At 50.5% G+C, this 22,241-nt stretch overlaps 1 protein-coding gene across 2 annotated transcripts in view; it reads left to right on the forward strand.

Annotated features, from left to right (window-relative positions):
- Positions 1 to 22,241, forward strand: part of MCOLN1 (mucolipin TRP cation channel 1) — a 38,804-nt gene that overhangs the window by 3,457 nt on the left and 13,106 nt on the right. The window contains exons 3-13 of one of the 2 annotated variants that reach the window (XM_038378661.2): positions 5,090 to 5,257; positions 5,551 to 5,710; positions 6,532 to 6,643; positions 9,712 to 9,808; positions 10,618 to 10,717; positions 11,346 to 11,452; positions 12,134 to 12,283; positions 13,914 to 14,015; positions 15,006 to 15,128; positions 16,185 to 16,391; positions 17,700 to 17,830. In XM_038378661.2, coding sequence (XP_038234589.1) covers positions 5,090 to 5,257; positions 5,551 to 5,710; positions 6,532 to 6,643; positions 9,712 to 9,808; positions 10,618 to 10,717; positions 11,346 to 11,452; positions 12,134 to 12,283; positions 13,914 to 14,015; positions 15,006 to 15,128; positions 16,185 to 16,391; positions 17,700 to 17,830 — 1,457 coding nt within the window. Of the gene's footprint in view, positions 1 to 5,089; positions 5,258 to 5,550; positions 5,711 to 6,531; positions 6,644 to 9,711; positions 9,809 to 10,617; positions 10,718 to 11,345; positions 11,453 to 12,133; positions 12,284 to 13,913; positions 14,016 to 14,558; positions 14,913 to 15,005; positions 15,129 to 16,184; positions 16,392 to 17,699; positions 17,831 to 22,241 lie in introns of those variants that run through there. The other variant, XM_043506807.1, reaches the window with a different exon arrangement.

A 22,241-nucleotide genomic window follows, 5' to 3' on the forward strand; every position in this document is an offset into this window, starting at 1 on the left:
AAAGCAATGCAAAAGGGAGAACTATCGCACTTCTGCTGAAAAATAAATTGGATTTAGTCAATTTGAATAATTAAGCAAAAATGGTGGTGGTAATATGGGGAAGGTAACTTTTGTAATTTTAAACCTGAGTTTCCCCTAAAACGGGGATTCCCAAACTTTTGTTTTTGTATGCCCCCTTCCAGATCTAGCAGCTGCCCCTCTCATCATTGATACTTCTTCTTAACGCTACCTGTTTTTAGCCATCTGTCCATATTTCACTTATAATGTGACGTATACAACTGAAAAAAAAACCCTGGCTAAGTTCTGAGCTCAGTTAGATTGGATAGTTGGGCAACTGAACCCACGCTGTACGGTGATTGGAGGTGAGGGCTCTGTATGTCAGCGTCTCTATGTATCTGTGTTTTCATTGGAACATTGTGAAGTAAATTAATGAATTTCGTAGAACAATTTCCTTCAGTTTTAAAGCTTTGTCTGAGTAGCCTATTATGAAAATGCAATAAATGAAATCTACCGTTACACACTTTCTCCCGCATTCCCCCTGAGATGTCTAGCATACCTCCAAGGGTACACATACCACAGTTTGGGACCTCCTGCTTTAAGACTGTCAATGAGGTTAATGTGGACACACTGCACATCTAATGCTCTGACCAGCATTTGCAAATGAGATGGGCTAGATCTTACCTTCCCATTGACTCTGATATCTGGGTGCTCTAGATATGTAACAAAAAGAGCAACAAAAATGATTAGGGGTATGGAACAGCTTCCATATGAGGAGAGATTAATAAGACTTGGACTTTTCAGCTTGGAAAAGATGAGGAAGAGGGGATATGGTAAACGTCTATAAAATCATGACTGGTGTGGAGAAAGTAAATAAGGAAGTGACTCCCTCTCATAACACAAGAACTAGGGGTCACCAAATGAAATTAATAGGCAGCAGGTTTACTTCCTTTTTTTGGTTTTATTTCTTCACACAACATACAGTCAACCTGGGCAATTCTTTGCCAGAAGATGTTGTGAAGTCCAAGACTATAATAGGGTTCAAAAAAGAACTAGATAAATTCATGGAGGATAGGTCCATCAATGGCTGTTAGCCAGGATGAGCAGGGATGGTGTCCATAGTTCTTTGCCAGAAGCTGGGAATGGGCGACGGGATGGATCACTTGATGATCACCTGTTCTGTTCCTGGCACTGGCCGCTGTTGGAAGACAAGATACTAGGCTAGAGGGATCTTTGGTCTGACCCAGTATGGCCATTCTTATGTAAGATTGGGACATATGCAGTGTGAATTGATTAATGCTGCTATTGGAACCTCAGTGTATACATTTCCTGCCTTGTGTTTGAATTTGAAGCTTCCATGTTGTGTTGATGGGGGATTTAATTCTTCCCCTTTCTGCCTTAAGTAGCTATTAGGAGCTGGTGTTAAAGGGGGCTGAAGCTTCATGTAGTGGCACAATACAGTTGTGCAATTCAATAGGCTTGAAACTACACCAGGCTCTCGATAAACAGGGACTTGGCTGCCCCCTGGGTAACTCCTCTGGATGGCAGGGGGTGATGTGATTAAAAACCTCCATGAACTGTTCTATTCTGCACTCATCTAAATGTTGGAATTTCTTCTAAAGCAGCTGTTCAAATCCCTTCCCAAGTTTGCCCATCAGTAGCCCTCACTGAGGGTGAGCTATGTGAATTATTCATTATGATGATCTCATCTGACACCTAGGCCAGAGAATCTTCACCCAGTGAGTTCTGCACCTAGCTTGTTCAGTGGGAGCATGTCTCTGTATCAATGTGTGAATGTCAAGGGGAAAAGCCAAAGCACTTTAGAGCAGGGAGAAGAACAGTTGGTGGAAGGTGAATAATATTCACATAACCGCTGGCCAAGCAACTTGTGAAAACCCTCATGTCTGGGAAGGCCTCCCTCTGCAAGCAGCTCATCTCCTAGATGTGAAATACTGGAGTCTAGATCTCTGAGCTGTGACTAAAATTTCGTTCCTTAAATTCACTGACAGAGGGAGCTTTAAACACCTCAGCTGCTACAGTATCTCCTTGTGGGGCCTCCCGGGATCTCATCTTCCCCCTTCCCTCCAGCATATCCAAATGTAGTGGCAAAGGTCATCTTCCTCTCCTGTCTCCTCCTGCTTCCAGTCCCCTCACTGGTCTTGTTTGGTTCAAGGTTAATTTACTTCCATCCTGCCTAGGTGTCTCCTTGCATCTGTTTCCCACCTAGGCTCCCTCTACCATCTCCCTTTGTCATCTCTCCTCCTTTCAGCAGCTAACAGGCAGTTTGAATAAACTTTGAGTGGGAAGCTTTCCTTGGACAGTGGCACCAGGGAGAATGTGAATGGAAGGTTGGGACTCCAGATTTGGGTAAGGGATGCAGCTCCCCTTTAGCTACCTGTGTGGGTGGGAGTTCTTGGAGGTGCAAGAGGGAGCACAAATTGTTCTAGGCTTGGTCTGGACTTAAAACTTGTACCAGCATAGCCACATCAGTCAGGTGTGAGAAAAACCACCTCCCCCAGCCACAGACGAATGCTCACAAAACCCCCCAGTGTAGACGTAGCAATGCTTACAGAAGAAGGCTTCTCTCACATAGCTAATATTCGGCGAGTTGGCGTTCCTGTACCAGTAGAAAGACTCCTGTGGATGTTTATGCTAAGGGGCTATGCTGGCATAGCTATGATAGCATGGGCTCTGTAGTGTACATACAGCCCTAGTTTCTCGCTCTGACATTCTGTAAAAAGCAAACTTTGTGTTCTCTGAAGTCATCAGATCTGGTTGACTTCCTCCCCCACATCTGCTGAGTACAGAAACCCATTTGTCACTTGGGCAAAACTGCACTTTTAACTTCAGTTCGTAAAGACACTTAAAAGGAAGCAATAGCTGGAGTAAAATCCTTGTCTAGAGGAAGGCCTTACCTCACTGAAGCTGTCTAATTTAGGGTAAGGGTTTTGGCCCGTCAAAAAGTAATTGGTCAGTTGACCTGTCAGGCATTGGTCAAATATTCTAAAACTCTAACATATTGTAACACTTTTTTTTTTTTTTTTTTTGGTTAGTAAGACTTTATGGTCTCCAGTAGGCTCAGTCTTAGATACTTATGCCTAATTACAAAAAAAATAACAAGTTACTTGAGATATTTTAACTCAGAAAAATGCAAATTATAATGAAGTTTTAAAACATGAAAGAATGGTACCATGATGCAATCGGAAGGATAGGGTGGGCTGCCACCTGTTCTTGCTGGAATATTTGACTGTGGTCAAACATGTTGCCAAACCTAGTCTAATTCTAATCTAAGATCCAAAGTATTACTAGAATATAAAGGAAATGCATTTCAGTGTAGAGAGACTGAGACACAGTGAGATACTGTAGTATATCAGGATCTGTTGTTGAAAACTGCAAGGCACAGGATGTCATAAGACCATCCTATGAGTGGTCTGCAAATTCCCCATTCTGTCCTTTGTTCACATTAGTCAGCTGTGATCCAAGAAGAGTTTGACCAAAAGAGCAAACGTCTTCCCCTGTATAGTCAGTCTGAGCTCTGCAGAAGAAAGTTCCAGTGCCCTTATAGCAACGAATTTAAGCACCAATAACTTTTCTGTGCATCTCTGAAGTTCCTTACAGACAATCCTCTCTGTGCTTGATGAGGTTGATGAGAACCAGAGAAGACTATGGGAAAATTCAGAGAAACCTAACCAGCCTGGATGAGTAGGCAGCATGGTGGCATAACATTTCATGTTCATAAATGCAAAGCCTGTTGAAGAAAAAATCTGAACTCCTTCACCTGGTGGGTGTAAATTAGCTGCCCACAGGAAAGGGACTTGAGTGTCATTGTAGACCATGTCGTGGAGAGTTCTGTTCAAAGTGCAGCTGCAGTCAGAAAAGCAAATAATGTGCAGATACATAAAGAGTAGGATAGTGAATAGTCAGCGAATATTCTAATGCCTTTATCTAGTCAGTGGTGCAGCCTAATCTGGACACTGAATGGTGCTGAGAACCTAATAATGGATAGGATACTGAAGAACTAGAGATTGTTCAGAGAAAAGTACTGAGAATGATTGATGGCCTGGAAAGTTCTCCTATGAAGAGAGACAGAAAAGACTGGGCTTGTTACCTAAGTTAATGACTGAGTGAAAAGATGTATCCTCTTTTCATCTTTGAATTTCCCCACCTGTCAATTTGTGATCAGATTGTGGAGCTCTGTGCCACAATTCTGCCTTGAGTTGTTGAAGCCAAGAACTCGGCAAGATTTGAAAAGGGATTGGACATTTATACAGCTAACGATAATATCCAGAGTTGTAATTGATAACACGTGTTGTAAAAGGGATATTGAACCTGTTGCTTCAGGTCTTTAGACAATATGCAGCTACCAGTGATGTGCGTGAGCCCTGGGTGGAGACGGATATCCCTCACCTGCTACTGCGGGATTCTCACCTGCTCCTCTGCAGCATCTGGTGCTTGGCAAGATGCATCTTGGTTCTGATCCAGTCTGGCTGTCCTGTGTTCCAGTCTGAGTAGCTCTAGTTAGACAAGGGGAAATGTGACATCTTTGATGTTTAGTAATGATATAGGTCCTTATTTCTCCTTACTCCCACTTTCCCAGTAACTGATGGAAGGTAGCTATGTTGAAGCCGAAGGCATAGTGTGGAGGGGAGTATGGCTTTCTCCTCAAAGATGACTCCAACTTAGTTCCTAAAACTATTAATAAAAGAAGTTTATTGCAGAGATGGGGCCATCACCATGCTCGGAGACCCCAATAGCCTAATGTAACGCTACTTACTACTGCTGTCGCAAACCATATGTCCTCTGTGGAATTACACTGTTCAGTGGAAGCTCGTAGAGGGCTCTGCTGCTGCCAGTGATTGTCAGTCATTGCTCCTCTCCTCCAGCTCTTAATGTTCTAGCGATTCAAGAAAGCAGCTTCTGGGTTGGGTTGACTGAGATGAGATTGTAACACTCAAAAGGCTGATGCAGCCTTGTAATAGAAGCTGTGCGAGTGAGTGAAACTTGTGGTTCTACAGAATGCCACACTCCATTGGTAAGCTGTTGCCAGGGGCAGCGTTCTCAGGTGGTTTCATTCTCTTCTCCCCTTCTGCAGCTCATCCTCTTTGGGCTCAGCAATCAGATGGTGGTGACATTCAAGGAGGAGAACACCATTGCTTTCAAACACCTGTTCCTGAAGGACTATGTGGACGGGTCGGAGGACACATATGCTGTCTATACGCAGAGGGACCTCTACGATCACATGTTCTATGCCGTGGAGAAGGTGAGAGGAGGAGCGCACTGGGGTCCTGGGAGACCTAAGCGGGCTGGGCAGGGAGCCATCAGTAGACCCCTGTGTGGATACAATATTTGTATCTACATCCCATCGGCAAACATGATATCCGTGGATACAAAGTGGCTATCCACATATTTGCAGGACATTAGCCTTTGGGATGGGGTGGAGTGAGGGAGGAGTGGTGTGGGGCTGGGACAGAGGGTTCTCCATGGCTCATAGCAGAGCATTGCTGACATGGGTGTTTTGGGGCAGGATGGTAAAGTCTCCTCCTCCTTTCCCAGTACTTGGCCATTCCTAACGAAACAATCGGGCGCTATGCCTACGTGCGTGGGGAGTGCAGCGGGAACCAGTCAGCCCTCATGCTATGCCAGCAGTACTATCGCAAAGGGCAGATCGACCCTGCCAATGACACTTTCAACATCGACCCCAAGATCATCACAAGTAAGTGAGCCCCAGGCTGCTTTGTGCTTCTGGGTCCCTGGGGTGTTGTCAGGCTCCCTGATGGATCTCTCTGCTGGGCCCCATGGGCTGGTGCTTACTACTGCCCAGTCAGCTTGTGCTCACCCTGGCCTCGTGAGTATCAGGTGGTGCCCAAGCTGCATGACAGCTGAAGAGGTGGCAACAGGCATTGACTGGCTGGCAGAGTTGAGGGTTTAGTTGGGTAAGGTGGCAATGCCCTGCAAAGTGTGGGCTTGCTGTCTGTGCCCCTGTCTCTATCTAGGCTCTTGTCCTGTGCCTCTCCATGGGGTCTTCTCACACCTTGGTGAGGAAAAAGTGAGTCCCGTGGCTTATAGCCCCAGCGGTGCCTGGGAAGGGGAGTGCACCCAAGGCCTTGCTCACACTAAATCCAAGGTGGGGTGGGTGAGCACTCCTTTGGCATGCGAGTTCCCTGGAGCCTTGCTGTGGCCTTGGGGTGAGGGGAGGCGATTGCTGGAAATGTCTGTTGCACCCAGCCTGCGATGGCTGCCTATGGCATAGTGGGACAGATGCCATGCTAAAGTGCTCTGTAAACAAGCGAGGGGTGGGTTGGCTTAGACTAGCTCCTGCCTCTTGTTTGAAAAGCAGGCTTAGGTCCTTGTTCTCTGCTCCTTTCTGGCTCCATCCTGGGAGCAGGGCTGGTCTCTGATGTGGCAAATGGTGCCATTGTGTGTGTGGGAGGGGGGGGCTTTCCTTGCTTCTGGAAGGTGGGGGAGGGGACAGTAGGCCCTGTGTGGGTGCTGGCTGGGCTGCTTCTCTGAGGACAGTCTCCCCTTCCTCTGCAGACTGCCTGGGCGTGGACCCCATGGAGAGGATGCCCTGGCCCCTGCAGCCTGTGGAGACACTCTCCCTGCAGCCCCACTCCAGCTACCGGAACTTCACGCTCAAGTTTCACAAGTAAGTACCTTATCTCTCCAGGCATGTCGTGAGTGACGTGCGGTCTCTTCTGTTACCAAGGGCAGGGCATGGCTAACTGCTGAAAACAGGAGATGCAGTCAAAGCTAGGGTTGCTGGCAGTGTTACCTGGGGGAGCCCTGTTCTCTGCCTCTGGCTCAGTCACCTGTGGGCTATAATCCTTTGGTTTGATTTGGATTGCTGGGTTTATGGTGGAGATGCTGGTGGCCTATGGTACATGGGAGGTCAGAGTAGGTGATCTGGTGGTCCCTGCTGTCCTCTAACTCTGTGGAGCTCTCCACACCAGCCAGAGGCAAAAGCTGGGCGGGAGCAACCCCGGGGAGGGGAATGGGGGGCCCTGGGAAGGTGTCTCTAGGAACAGTTTGGCTGGGACAGTGTGGGGGTTGAAGAATATTGCCTCTTGCACTTTGGGGGGTCTAGGTTGGGATTCCCAATGTGGCTGGGAGGGAGTCCCTGTGTATTGCCCCGAACCAAAAGGACGAACAAGTTGCTGAGCACAGGAAGGGGGCTAGATTTGTTGCGGGAAACTATTAGGGAGCCGAAGGGGGTGAAACTGAGGCAGTGGCTGGGTCTGTTGCTGGTGGAGAGGAGACCCTGTTAGTTCCCTGGCAGCATTCCCCGGGGGCAACACGTGCAGCATCCTGTGTGGCTTCAGCTCTTTGAAGTTTCCTGCTCTGATGATTCCAAATTTAGGGCCTTTGTAATGGAAACAGCCTTATTCATGAAAAGGGTTGCTGGACAGAGATGAATCTACTTCCTCAGCCAGAGGGGGAGAGTCGCTTGCCTGAGCTCAGTTCCTCAAGTACATAGAGGTCTGATTTTGCTTCTTTGGGCCCTGCTAAGCAGGCACCATCTCCCACCACAACGTCACTCAGTTCGCATCGCAGAACTGTGCAGGGTGCTGCACAAACGCCTAGTGAGGCACAGCCCTTGCCCCCAAAAGCCTTATCTGAGTAGACACAACAGACACAGGATAAGAGGGGAACAGGCATGGGGAGGGAAGTGACTCTCCCAAGGTCACCAAGCAGGCCAGTGGCAGAGTCCCAGGCCACTGCTCTATCCACTAGACCCCACTGCAAGCAGAATTATTACTAAGGGCTTGTCTACACTAACCGGGGGTTTGATGCGCAGCGATTGATGCATCGGCAGTTGATTTAGCAGGTCTAGTGAAAACCCACTAAATCGACTGCCGATCGCTGTCCACTCCTGTGCTCCACCTGAAAAAGAAGCGCCAGGGGCGTCGACAGGAGAGGGTCTCCAGTCGACATCGCGTAGTGCGGACCCTGCAGGGAGTAGATCTAAGTACGGCGACTTCAGCTACAGTATTCACGTAACTTACATCAATCTTCCCCCTGTAGTGTAGACAAGGCCTGATGAGTGTAAGAGGCAGAAGCCCCCCAGCTGAGGGGTGAAACCGTAGGGTGCAGCAGGGACAGTCTTCATATTTCTCAGTAGGGCAACCTGGGCCTGCGAGTGATGGAGAGTGAGTGAGGGACTGAAAGTGGCTAACATCTGTGGCAAGGTAAGGGCACGGGTGGGAAGGGAGACATGGGTGGGCTGGCTGGCAGGGACGAGTTGGTGGGCGGGAAGGGGGACACAGGTGGGCTGGCTGTCAGGGTTGAGTTGGTGGATGTGAGTGGGGAAGACAGGTGGGTGGGCTGGTTGTTGGCACTGGGTGCTGATAGGGAGACAGATGTGCTGGCCCACTGGCTGACGGTAAGTTGGTGGGAGGGGAGACCAGTGTGGGGGCTGGCAGAGCCAAGTTGGTGTGTGTGTGTGTGTGTTGGGGGGATGACAAGTGTGGGGGCTGGCTGGCAGGGCTGAGTTTGGGGGACACTACTGGGCAGGCTGACAGGCAGAGCAGAAGCCTTAGTTGAGCAGAACAGTTCAGTATCTTGAAAAGCTCCTGGTCTTGTTCAGTGGCTCCTAGGGACTCCTGCTTGTGAGGCAGGATGCTCTGCTGGGCTCTGAAATGCTGAACCAGCTATTCTCATTGTTCCTGTGCCCTGGGTCCCTCTTTCCCCTTCTCCTTCTTACATGGGCTCTGGGGCCTGCTTCAGCCTGTGCTAGCACAGTGGCATTGTTGCTTCATTGTCTACAAGAACTTCTGCTTTCCCAGTGGTTACTCAACATGTTGCTAAATCTGGAACTCAGCAATTGAGAGAGCACAGCTGCCAAGATCTGGCTGAGCTCTGGAGGACGATGTGATGGGGACCTAGGAGCTCTGTGGTGTTGAGGATGTGTTCGGTGACCACTGTGTAATGTGAATGAGTGCAGGGTTGGGGAAGATGCCACCAGCTTGATCAGAAAGACATATGTCCTAGTTCTAGCAGGACGAGTCTGAAGGTGATGGTTCCCTGTTGAATTGAACTATGGGGGGGAGGGGGGGAGGAAATGCTTCCCACACACTAACAAGCAAGAGGTGGTGTTGGTGGGGGGGAGGCGGCTCAGAAATTGCCCACCGGTTATGTTCATGGCATTATTATTAAGGATACAGCCGCTCTGCAGCGGGGAGGTGTGACACATGCACTACTCAAGTTAACACAATAAAAACAGCAGTGTGGCCACCGTGGCCTGGGTGGCGGCCCAGGCTAGTTCTTTGGGCCGTACCTAGGATCTTGGTTGTGGTTGTATAGGATGACTAGCCTAAGCCACGGTGGCCAGACTGCCTTTTTAGGCACTAGCTCAAGTAGAACTAGTGCAGTACATGTACCCGAGCTGGAAATTATACCTCCCAGCTGCAGTGTAAAGACATTACCTTGGTTTCCCTTTAGGCTGTGTTATCAAGTGGTTGGGATGCAGCAGTGAGTTCTGGGTTCTGCTCCTGGCTCTGCCACTGCTCCTGTGATTTCAGCTAAATTGCTATTTTCCCATCTGTAAAATGGGCCAACACCTGCTTCTTAAGGGGGGGATAGCCTGTGTAGCTTTGGGCCAAAAGGGGCAGTATGGTGCTGAGTTTCTAGCTGTGAAGAGCAGCTCCCCCTTGGAGTGATGGAATGGAACGTACCACTCAGAAAACATCCTGTTAGTCTGATCACTGTCTCCTACAGGCTCATTAACGTCACCATCCAGTTTAAACTGAAGGCCATCAACATCCAGACGATCATTAACAATGAGATCCCAGACTGCTACACCTTCACCATCACTGTGAGTAACCCTGGCCCAGCGCTGAGCTGCACCTGCCTGCGCCAGAGAAATACATAGCCAGCACTCCCCCAGGGCTGCAGCTGCCTGAGGGAAGCATGGGAGTTAGAGATAGACAAGCCGTTGGTCTGTACTACCTTCTTCCTGGGAGACCACCCCACAGCCTGGTCACTCTCGCTGTCAGGGAGCGCTTGCTCTTGAGCAAAGGAGCGGTCAGGCTGAATTCCTCCGAGCAATGTGCCCCCCGGGCCAGCAAGCGAGGGCAGGTGGCTCCTTGGGCTGTGTCCCTGGGATGGTGAGCAGCCATGAGAGGAGGAGGGAGCCAGGGAGGAGGCCAAGGTTTCTGGCCGTGGTGCAGTTCTATTGGGGGTCTCAGCTGGAAAGACACTGTGAAAATTGCCCTTGCTCCACAGTGCCACCTGCTGACTCAAGCTACGAAAAAGCCTGCTGCCGCTCATTCCTCTTAGCCCTGCAGAACCAGCTCAGGAGCTGGATTCCAACTGGCTCATGCGTCTGAGCCAAGAACTCTTCCCAGAGAACCAGGAGGAGCCCGGCTGGGCTCCCTGAGCCTGCGGGGCTGCCAGGTGCACCCTCTCTGCATGGCCGCTAGCTGAGCAGGTTCTCCATCAGAGGGTCAGTGTGAGACCCAGCTGTGCTGCTGGCACATGCTGCCCTGCAGAGCAGGACTACAATAAGGGAGTGAGAGTCCTGCGGTGGGAGCAGGGCTGGGGAGGACGATCCAGCCAGAGAGGTTCCTGGCCATCCCATCCCCTCCTCGCTGTGCAGTAGCAGTCTTCCTCTTCCTTCACCAGATCACGTTTGACAACAAGGCTCACAGTGGCCGGGTGAAGATCAGCCTGGACAACAAAGCTGACATCAAAGAGTGCAAGGACCCCAGCGTGTATGGCCGAGGTAGGGGGTGGGAAGGGCAGACTGAAGGGGGGACAGTCTTCCTCCGTCCCCCCCTCTGCCACTGCTAACTGGAAGGGCCATTGGTGTGGCTGTGCTAGCGCTGCTGTGAACCATTAAGGCCTGTCCATTCTAGACACCCCCTTTCACAGCAAATGTGACCTCACCTCTGGGCTGAGCCTTCGTCAGCTAGATCTGTGCCGGGGGATGATTTGGGCAGGTGGAGGGATCTGTTCAGCAGCGTTCGAGTGATCTCTGGGTGATGTGACTCAGGGCAGGAGTCCATGGAAGACCATGCACCGCTCCTGTGATCGGAGCAGACACGCCTACTCCTTACTTTCTCACTCCCACGTAACTAAAATCCTGGCTTCAGGATGGGCACTGAGTGTCACCCCTGCTGTCTAGCAGGCTGATGATGGTAGCTGCTCTCTGCTGGGCGTTCTAGGCCGGTGTGGAATGTGGGCTCCGCGCACTGCTGGCTCCATTCTCAGACCCTTGAGCGCTCTGCTCTTGTGGAGGAGCCTGTCTCCTTAGCTGCTTCTCCTCCACCGGAGCTCTCCCACACTGTACTCTGGGCTCCGCTTGTCTGCCCTGGTGTTCCCTTGCTGAGGAGATCCACTGCCTCTTCCAGGAGACAACACCTTCCGCGTGTTCTTCGACGTGGCTGTGATCCTTGTTTGTGTGCTGTCCTTCATCCTGTGTGCCCGCTCCATCATCCGGGGCTTGATGCTGCAGCATGTGAGTACTGGGCTGGCCTGCTGGGCTGATCAGCATGAACCCTTTGAGTGCAACTGGGCACAAACATCAGGCTCTGACAGCACAGCCCCTTGCACTCCTGCAGCCTCTCAGGAATGATGGGCCTCCACTTGGGTGTAAGGCTGTGCTTGCTGCAGCGATCCCTTTTGAGGATGGGTCTCTCTGGCAGGAGGGAGGGTTCCCAGGGCATCTCCTATGAATCCCTTGGGGCACACATCTACTGAATAAGGCTGAGGGCCGTGGGCATCTCTGGGGGTGGAATGGCTCAGTCAGTCTGAGATGGAGCTGTCAGAGGCTGGAACCTGCTGCTCCCAGCTGAGTTGCCCTGGAGGTGAGCAGAGCATCAGACCAGTGAAGTGAGAGAACGTGATGATCTGACCTGGTGAAAAGGGAAAATATGAATTTTATTTTGAGCCAGGTGAAAATCTCACTCTCCTGGAGCACTGGGCAAAGCTGGGAGTTTTGCTTTGTCTATTTCTCCCTCTGCAAGGGTGAGGATTCTGGGAGATGGGGCCCTGCTGCTCCCACTGGGGTCTTCTCCGCCCAGCGGCCATGTTCCAAACCAAACATCCCCAAGAGACTCTTGGGAGTCCACCTCAGCCACCTGCCTGGGGACCATTGTCCCTGCTGTGGGTCCATCACCACTCTCCATTCTGCTTGCAGGAGTTGGGCCATTTCTTTCAGAGACGCTACAACCAGGACGTCTGCCTGTCAGACCGCATGGAGTTTGTGAATGGCTGGTACATCCTGCTGGTGGTGAGTGATGTCCTGACAGTGTCTGGGACCATCATGAAGATCGGAATTGAGTCAAAGGTGAGGGGATGGCCAGGCATCCATTCCTGTGTGTGCTCTTCCCCCTCTCCCCCATGGGGCTGTGCTGGGGAACCCTCCCAGAGAATCTCTCTGGTAAAACATCTCATCTGCACCCTGGGAATGCTGCCAGGGCAGGGGCACTGGCAGGGTGTGCAGAGCCGCTGGAAGGCCACACCTTTTGCTCCCAGCGGGTGGCGGCTGCTCTCTTGTGGCTGGGGTGCTGGGGTTCCTCTTTGCACCTCCCTGATAGGGTTAGGGGCAAGGACCCTGCGCAGTCAGGCTAGAGGAGAAGAGGAAGGTGCTGGTCCTCTGGGAATGCACCATTTGCCCCCTGCCAGAGCTGTCAATAGCTGCAGCCTGAGGGGATTTTCCCAGAGGAACTAGAGGAACCAGCTCCCTAGCAGCCCCAGGCCAGGGCACTCAATTGCCCTGCCTCGCAAAACAAAGGCAGCCAGGCAGGCAGTCACTGACAAGTGACTTTGGCTGTAGGGCTGGCAGCTTGCTGGGCATGGAGATCCCAACCTAGGTGCAGATGTGGGCACTGCCAAACCTCCTGCCTTGGGGTCATGTTCCCTCCTAACTCAGGGCTGTGTGTAAGATCAGTGCAGTAATCCTGTGGCTCTGTGGCCTCCTGCAGAGCTTGAGGCACCATTTGCCTGTTCTGTTCCCAGCAGGGAGAGAGGGACAGGGAAGGACCCACTCTGAGACTGGGTGGCCCGATAGCTGCATGTGGGTGCCGGATTGCTGCTGTCCCCATGCTCTGGAGTGAGGGAACGATCATGGCTACTGAGCATGTCTGAGTGTTTAGTGATGTCCTGGTCTGCGCAGATCCATACTGGGCCCTGAGTGACAATCCCCCTCCAGTGTACGGCCCCTCCCCACCACAGACCGTAAAAATCAGGCATAGGGGACCCAAGGCACTAGGTACTCGTGCCAGGTCTTTGTCTAGTTTAAAAGGGCCCGAGTGGCTTCCTCCCTTCCCTTGGGAAACCATGCCAGGTACCTAGCCAACCCTGTCCTGATCCCAACTTGTTCTGGCCCTTGGCCCATTGCAAAGGGGACCCCTGCCCGGGTTAGGACTGACAGACTGTGCTGTTGTCCTGGAGCCAGGCTTGGGACTGATCAGTCTCCTCCTCTCCTCTCTGATTGGTCCTCTTGCTTTTCGCTGACCTGCCCTCCCCTCGCTTACCTCCCCACTCCAGAGGCTGCAAGGCCTTTCCTGATGCAGATCTTTTCCAGTCCATCATGTTCCAAATGCATAATGGGCTGCGGGCTGCCCTCGGTGTCTTGTATTGCTGCTCTTCGGGCTCTCCTGTCGACCTGCCGGTAGCTGTCAGCTGGGTTCTGCTCCCCTGGCTGTAATGGATTCATAGATTCCAAGGGCAGAAGGGACCATTGGGATCATGTGGTCTGGAACAGGCCAGAGAACTTCCCCAGAGCAGAGCTCTTAGAAAAACATCCAATCTTGAATTAAAAATCGCCAGTGATGGAGAACCCATCACAACCCTTGGCAGAATGATAGTGAGTGATGGGTGGTCTGGGACACTAAGCACCTCAGCTCATGTTAATGATGAAGCACGTTTGCTGTGAGGGGCGGAGCCGCCTGACGTGTCTGTGTCTCTGTCTGCAGAACTTTGCCAGCTATGACATCTGCAGCATCCTTCTGGGCACCTCCACACTCCTGGTCTGGGTCGGGGTCATCCGCTACCTCAGCTTCTTCCAGAAATACAATGTGAGTGATACCTGCGTGCAGACGCACACAGCATGTAGCGAGAGAGCTCTGTTCCAGTGAGTGGCAACGCTGCCCAAGATGCCGTATTCTGCAGGCCTGGGCAGACTTTTCCCCTCAATCCTGACTTGCAGCATGCCACTGCATCTCCCTACCCCTGGCTCTTCTCTCACAGCTCTGCCGATGCCCCTCAATCCTGGCTTGCAGCCATGAACCTGTGATTCCAGATGGGGTTCACCCCTCCCCCATCTCTGCCAGTGCCCCTCAGTGCTGACTTGCAACCCCCCAGCTACTCCAGCCCTGCTCTCTCAGCAAACAAAATTCAATGTAAACCTGTTGTGCTAGCTAATGCTCTGTTCACTCCACATCAGTGCTCTGAAAGGATGGGGCTTCCAACGCTCCCTTTGAGAATCATTTTGCAGCCTGATCGTTTGCCCCGATACTCGGCTCCGTTGCCCTGTGATATCATGCCATTGCACTTGCTCCTCTTCTTGAGCCACCTCTTCCTGCTCCTCCCCTGGGTTGACATGTCTCTCCTAATCCTAGGAGCAGCCTCTGCCACAGGAGACACTGGGGTCTCCCCAGCTATGCACACTCAGCTCCCTGAACCTTTCCTCTGGAGGATCGCTGCTGGTCTGGGGACAGGACTCGGTCCCAGGTGCTGTTTCTGCAGGGCTCTGGCAAGACTTATGCCTCCCTGCTCCAAGACTTGATGCTGCTGCACGTTCAGCATAGAGTAGCTGGGGCCTTGCTGGCTGCCACGCAATGCAGCAGGCCTCTGATACATCTACTGCCTCCTCTCCCAGACTTTTGTGCTGCCCCTGCAATTATTATTGCTCCCATCTGATCTCCGTGTGGTGACTGATCCTATTATCCCTTGGGGATACCCAGCTCTATCATGGTATTCCCTTTGGTGTCTCCTGCTTATTCTGGGCTCCCTGGTGGAGAGTCCCTGCACTATTAGTGTTTTACAGTCGCATTTGTGTCCCCCAGATTCTCATAGTGACCATGAGGGTCGCCCTCCCCAACGTGATCCGTTTCTGCTGCTGTGTGGCTGTCATTTACCTGGGCTACTGCTTCTGCGGGTGGATCGTACTGGGCCCGTACCATGTCAAGGTACCATGGGGCACTGTGCCGTGTCAGGGTTGGTTGGGGAGACCAGGTCTGCAGCTGGGAGTGTTGGGGGCACTATACAATCTGGGGGGTCAGTCTGTGTAGCTAGGAGCATGGAGGGACTGTACCATGTTGTGAGGGTCCGGGGAGGACTAGGTCTGGCTAGGGGCAATGGGGGAGAGGGGACAGGTTTGTGTGGCTAGTAGCATAAGGGGGCAGATCAGTGTGTCTAGGGGCATTGAGAAGGGGACTGTACCATGTTGGGGGGCCAGGTCTGTGTGTCATGGGGCACTGGAGTCCTGCCTTTGCTTGGGTGGAATTCCAAGTCCCCAGTCCAAGCCAGAGATCCCAGAGCCTTGAAGTCTCCCGCTGTGCTGGTGGTAGCTCTGCCCTGTAAAATAGCAATAACCCTCCAAGCACTGCTCAGCATTAGGAGAGAACACAGCCAGTCTTGATCCCCATCCCAGTTCCTTCAGTGGGGGAAGATCCATAAGGAACCTCCCAGTGGAAACAAAACGATGGGGACACAGCAGCCCTTCCCCCAACATGCAGCTGGCATCAGCCTCTCCTTGCACAGTGGGTAGCAGCAGTGAGGAATCACCCTCTCTGTCCTATTGCACTGTTTAGTGCAGCATAGGGTCTGGAGCAGGTAAGGTTGCTACAACAGAACCTATGGCTTGGCTTGGCTCGGCCTGGCTTGGCTCTGCCAGAGCTCCGCTCCTGGTCAGGCAGCGCTAAGCAGCGGGTGGCGAGAGAGGTAGGAGGAAGTGAGGTAAGCAGGAAATGGGAGTCCTCAGGGGCCTATTCCTGTTGCTACCTTGTTGGGGATTTTGGCTAGTCCCTACCCCTCTCTGCACCCATTTGGGGAAGGGGGCTAATGGCTGGATAGAGCTTAGGGCCCTTTGCTATGAAGGGGGAAGATCTGTGTTGCTGGTAGCTCTGCTGCCATTGAGCCTAGATGGTCACGCAGCGCTGCTCCAGCTCCCCATGTGGCTTTGTCCAGGGTCTGCCCAGCCATACCTGTACTCAGGGGCTTGGCTCTCTCTGCCCCATGTGCAGTTCCGCTCCCTCTCCATGGTGTCCGAATGCCTCTTCTCCCTCATCAATGGGGATGATATGTTCGTGACCTTCGCTGAGATGCAACAGAACAGCTACCTAGTGTGGCTCTTCAGCCAGCTCTACCTCTACACCTTCATCAGTCTCTTCATCTACATGGTGCTCAGCCTCTTCATTGCACTCATCACCGGCTCCTATGAGACCATCAAGGTCAGTCTGGGGAGTGCTGCTTTCCCTGGGCTGCAGGCTTGTCAGAGCCCGAGAGCCATGTCCAACCTGCATGAAATGGACCTTGTCTCGGGTTCCCTCAGCCACCTCCGTCTTGGGGTGGAGCACAGCATGTTGGGACATGAAGCCCTTCCAGCAGGGAATATTGTGAACTCCATGGGCTGCCCTGCTAGAGTGGTGCCAATGGTGGGCTTAGTCACCCAATGACAGGTGTGTGGGCTAGGACATGCCCCCTCCCCCCGGCCTAGCTGCAGCTGGCAGTCATCGCCTGGGGACGTGGTTTGGAGACAGCTTTGCTTGAGACCATAAGCACTTGTGTGCCTGAGCCAGCCCGTTCCCAGTACGACCCATGGGCTCCACCAATTTAAATCCAAAGTGGCGCCACCTATGGTCCCTCCAGCCCTAGCATGTCTGGCAGTGCTGCCATTGCCCTATTGCTGCCAGTCCTCCAAGGGCTGTGGGGAAGGGGAGTGAGGACCCTGGAGCCTGCCCTCATGTGTATTGAGTAGGGAAGTCCTCTCTGGGGAGGCTTTGGCTTTCTCTTCAGTTCTGTGGAACTTTTCCTTCTAGGCCTGGACAGAGCTGTCCCTAGGGTATGGCGAATAGGGGTGATGCCACAGGCTCCATGCTTTGCGGGGCCCCTGTGCTCCATAGGCTCCAAACCCTGCTCCCCAGCGCCTTTTATCTGCTGGCTGCCCCACTGATCACTCCTCCCCTTCTCTCCCAGAGCCTCCTGTCTGCTGCCAATAGCTGTTTTGTTGCATCAAGGTCGGCTCTGGGAGAGAGGGGGAGAAGTGGGGACTGGGCATGCTCGTGGGAAGAGGTGGGGTGGGATTTGGGGGAAGGGCTGGAGTGGGGGCGGGGCCTGGAGTGGACAGGGTGGGGCTGATTTGTCCCAGGCCCTGCATCCCCCCCACCCCCAGGACAGCCCTGGGCCTGGAACTTGAGCAGTGTGGGCAGCAAAGGGCAAGCTTTCCTTATGCTGCACCAGGCCATGGCAGGGCTGCCTGTGAGGTGAGGGGATTCTGTGGCCCATCAGATCCTTGGCCTTTGCTAAGACCATCAAGGTCTCAGCTAGTCCATGGTCAAGACTCCAGCATGCCCACACAGGCCCTGACCAGCCCTCCGAGCCGTTAGTGCCCTGGATTGGCTCCCCCTCCCAGTGTCCCCAAAAGTTTCCCTGCTGCTGAGAGGAGGTAGGAGGCCTCTGGAGGGGGTGGCCTCTGGAGAGGGTTATCGGGCCAGGCGTAGTGGGCAGGCAGCCTGACTCCTCTCTGTCCATTTCTGCAGCACCAGTGTGAGGATGATGTGCCCATCACACAGCTCCACATGTATATTGCTGAGTGCAAAGACAGCCCAAGGTCTGGCAAGTTCCGCTGTGAGAGCAGCTCCTCCTGCTCGGTCTTCTGCTGCTGCGAGCGGTACGTATGCAGGACAGGAGCCAGCAGGCTCTGGGGACAGGCTGGGCTGAACCACTCTGCTCTAACCTGTTCCAGTAACGCTCTAGGGTCAGACCTGGGGGTGGCTGTTAGGAGTTGGGGCGGGGAGGATGGTCCCCATGTACTAAGCAGAGAAGTGAGTTGCACATTGTACCCTGATCAATAGAAAGGGCTTTAGAACACGCTTATAGATTAAACAGTAGTAAGTTACCAGGACCAGCTGGTGTTCTCCCAAGATTTTTGAAGGTACTCAAATGTAAAATTCAATTTGATGTTTCATAGATACTAAGGTCAGAAGGGACCATTCTGATCATCTAGTCTGACATCCTGCACAACGCAGGCTACAGAATCTCACCCACCCACTCCTATGAAAAACCTCACCCATGTCTGAGCTATTGAAGTCCTTAAATCATGGTTTAAAGACTTCAAGGAGCAGAGAAGCCTCCCTCAAGTCAACCATGCCCCATGCTACAGAGGAAGGCGAAAAACCTCCAGGGCCTCTCCAATCTGCCCTGGAGGAAAATTCCTTCCCGACCCCAAATATGGCGATCGGCTAAACCCTGAGCATATGGGCAAGATTCACCAGCCAGATACTACAGAACATTCTTTCCTGTGTAACTCAGATCCCATCCATCTAATATCCCATCTCAGGGGATTTGGCCTATTTACCCTGAATATTTAAAGATCAGTTACTTACCAAAATCTCATTATCCCATCACACCATCTCCTCCATAAACTTATCAAGTAGAACCTTAAAACCAGATAGATCTTTTGCCCCCACTGCTTCCCTTGGAAGGTTATTCCAAACCTTCACTCCTCTGATGGTTAAAAACCTTCGTCTGATTTCAAGTCTAAACTTCCTGGTGGCCAGTTTATACCCATTTGTTCTTGTGTCCACATTGGTGCTGAGCTTAAATAATTCCTCTCCCTCTCCTGTATTTATCCCTCTGATATATTTATAGAGAGCAATCATATGTCCTCTCAACCTTCTTTTAGTTAGGCTAAACAAGCCAAGCTCCTTAAGTCTCCTTTCATAAGACAAGTTTTCCATTCCTCGGATCATCCTAGTAGCCCTTCTCTGTACCTGCTCCAGTTTGAATTCATCCTTTTTAAACATGGGAGACCAGAACTGCACACAGTATTCTAGGTGAGGTCTCGCCAGTGCCTTGAATAATGGTACTAAAACCTCCTTATCCCTACTGGAAATGCCTCTCCTGATGCATCCCAAAACCGCATTAGCTTTTTTCACAGCCATATCACATTGGCAGCTCAGTCATCCTATGATCAACCAATACTCCAAGGTCCTTCTCCTCTTCCGTTACTTCTAATTGATGCGTCCCCAACTTATAACTAAAATTCTTGTTATTAATCCCTAAATGCATAACCTTACACTTCTCACTATTAAATTTCATCCTATTACGATTACTCCAGTTTACAAGGTAATCCAGATCCTCCTGTATAATATCCCGATCCTTCTCCGAATTGGCAATACCTCCCAGCTTTGTATCATCTGCAAACTTTATTAGCACACTCCCACTTTTTGTGCCAAGGTCAGTAATAAAAAGATTAAATAAGATTGGTCCCAAAACCAATCCTTGAGGAACTCCACTGGTAACCTCCCTCCAACCTGACAGTTCGCCTTTCAGTAGGACCCGTTGCAGTCTCCCCTTTAACCAATTCCTTATCCACCTTTTGATGTTCATATTGATCCCCATCTTCTCCAATTTAACTAATAATTCCCCATGTGGCACGGTATCAAATGCCTTACTGAAATCTAGGTAAATTAGATCCACTGCATTTCCTTTATCTAAAAAATCTGTTACCTTTTCAAAAAAGGAGATTAGGTTGGTTTGGCACGATCTACTTTTTGTAAAACCATGTTGTATTTTGTCCCATTTACCATTGACTTCAATGTCCTTAACTAATTTCTCCTTCAAAATTTTTTCCAGGACCTTGCATACTACAGATGTCAAACTAACTGGCCTGTAGTTACCTGGATCACTTTTTTTTCCTTTCTTAAAAATAGGAACTATATTAGCAATTCTCCAATCATTCGGTACTACTCCTGAGTTTACAGATTCATTAAAAATTCTTGCTAATGGGTTTGCAATTTCAGGTGCCAATTCCTTTAATATTCTTGGATGAAGATTATCTGGGCCCCCCGATTTAGTCCCATTAAGCTGTTTCAGTTTTGCTTCTACCTCAGATATGGTAATATCTACCTCTATATCCTCATTCCCATTTGTCATGCTACCATTATCCCTAAGATCCTCTTTAGCCTTATTAAAGACTGAGGCAAAGTATTTGTTTAGATATTGGGCCATGCCTAGATTATCTTTAACTTCCACTCCATCCTCAGTGTTAAGCGGCCCCACTTCTTCTTTCTTAATTTTCTTCTTATTTATATGGCTATAAAACCTTTTACTATTGGTTTTAATTCCCTTTGCAAGGTCCAACTCTACTAAACTTTTAGCCCGTCTCACTTTATCCCTACATGTTCTGACCTCAATTAGGTAGCTTTCCTTGCTGATCCCTCCCATCTTCCACTCCCTGTATGCTTTCTGCTTCTTCTTAATCACCTCTCTAAGATGCTTGCTCATCCAGCTTGGTCTACAACTCCTTCCTATGAATTTTTTCCCCTTTCTTGGGATACAGGCTTCCGATAGCTTCTGCAGCTTTGATTTAAAGTAATCCCAGGTCTTCTCCTACCTTTAGATCCATAAATTCTTCAGTCCAATCCACTTCCCTAACTAATTTCCTTAATTTTTGAAAGTCAGCCCTTTTGAAATCAAAAACCTTAGTTGAAGATTTATTTTTGTTAATCCTTCCATTTAGTTTGAACTGAATTAGCTCATGATCACTTGAGCCAAGATTGTCCCCTACAATCATTTCTTCTATGAGGTCCTTGCTACTCACCAAAATTAAATCTAAAATGGCATCCCCTCTAGTCGGTTCAGCAACTACTTGATGAAGGAATCCATCAGCTATCGCATCTAGGAAAATCTGAGCCCTATTATTATTACTAGCACTGGTCCTCCAGTCTATATCTGGGAAGTTAAAGTCTCCCATGATCACGCAGTTTCCATTAGTATTTACTTGATTAAAGACATTAAAAAGGGCTCTATCCATATCCAAATTAGATCCCGGAGGTCTATAGCACACCCCAAGCACTATTGTAGGAGAGGCTTTACTAGTTTTCTTCCCCAATGTAATTTTTGCCCACACGGACTCTCTTATCCATTGCATCGCTTCTTATTTCTTTACATTCTACCTCATCATTGATATACAATGCTACTCCACCCCCTTTACCTTTGTTTCTATCTTTCCTAAACAGCACATACCCTTCAATACCTGTAGTCCAGTCATGACTACTATTCCACCATGTTTCTGTTATCCCTATAATATCTGGTTTCACTTCCTGCACCAGTAGCTCTAGTTCCTCCATTTTGCTACCTAGGCTCCTCGCATTGGTGTATAAACATCTTAATTTTTGCTGTTTGGCCTCGCTCACATTTTGTACCCTATTAGGCACAGTCATTCTACAGCCAGTATAACCTATTAGATTAGTATCCACACCGCCCTCGCTCCTTATATACATTCTCCTACCCACAGCTGTATCCTTTCTTACTTCGTCTTCTTCCCTCTCAATGCTAAAATCTGGCGTGGAGATTTCCTGGACATCTCCCATCCATCTCCCCCTAATTCCTAGTTTAAAGCTCTCTTTATCAGTTGGTCCAGCCTCGATCCTAGAAGTCTATTTCCTTCCCTACTCAGATGAAGTCCATCCCGAGAGAACTGTCCTCTGTCCGTGAATGCCTCCCAGTGGCCATACATCCCAAAGCCCTCCTTATAGCACCACTGCCTAAGCCATCTGTTGACAGTCATAATCTGGTCACACCTTTGTTGCCCTTCTCTAGGAACAGGAAGGATCCCGCTAAAGATCACCTGAGCCTCAATTTCCTTAAGCGTCTTCCCCAGCCTAGCATTGTCTCCCTTAATACTTTCCAGCGAGAATCTAGCCGTATCATTTGTTCCCACATGAAGGATAATTAGGGGATTCTTTCCCGCTCCCTTTAGGATCCTTTTCAACCTCAGGTCTACATCCCATATCTTAGAACCCAGAAGACAGCACACCCTTCTATTCTCTGGATCAGCTCTAGTTACAGGCCTGTCTATTCTTCTCAATAAAGAGTCCCCGATCACATAGACCTGCCTTTTCCTGGTGACTGTGCTATTCTCGAGTCTCCCCTGTTCCCTCTGGCTGCAAGTTCTTTCCATTCCTATTTTCCCTTATAATCTTCTTCAACCCATCCTGTATCCTCCTGGGGCTCATATTTGGTCTAGTCTCCCTTGACTCTTCCACTTTTCCTATAGGACTAGCCTCTCTTCTCTT

The sequence above is a fragment of the Dermochelys coriacea genome, chromosome 20, assembly GCF_009764565.3.
Source record: "Dermochelys coriacea isolate rDerCor1 chromosome 20, rDerCor1.pri.v4, whole genome shotgun sequence".
Lineage (NCBI taxonomy): Eukaryota > Metazoa > Chordata > Testudines > Dermochelyidae > Dermochelys > Dermochelys coriacea.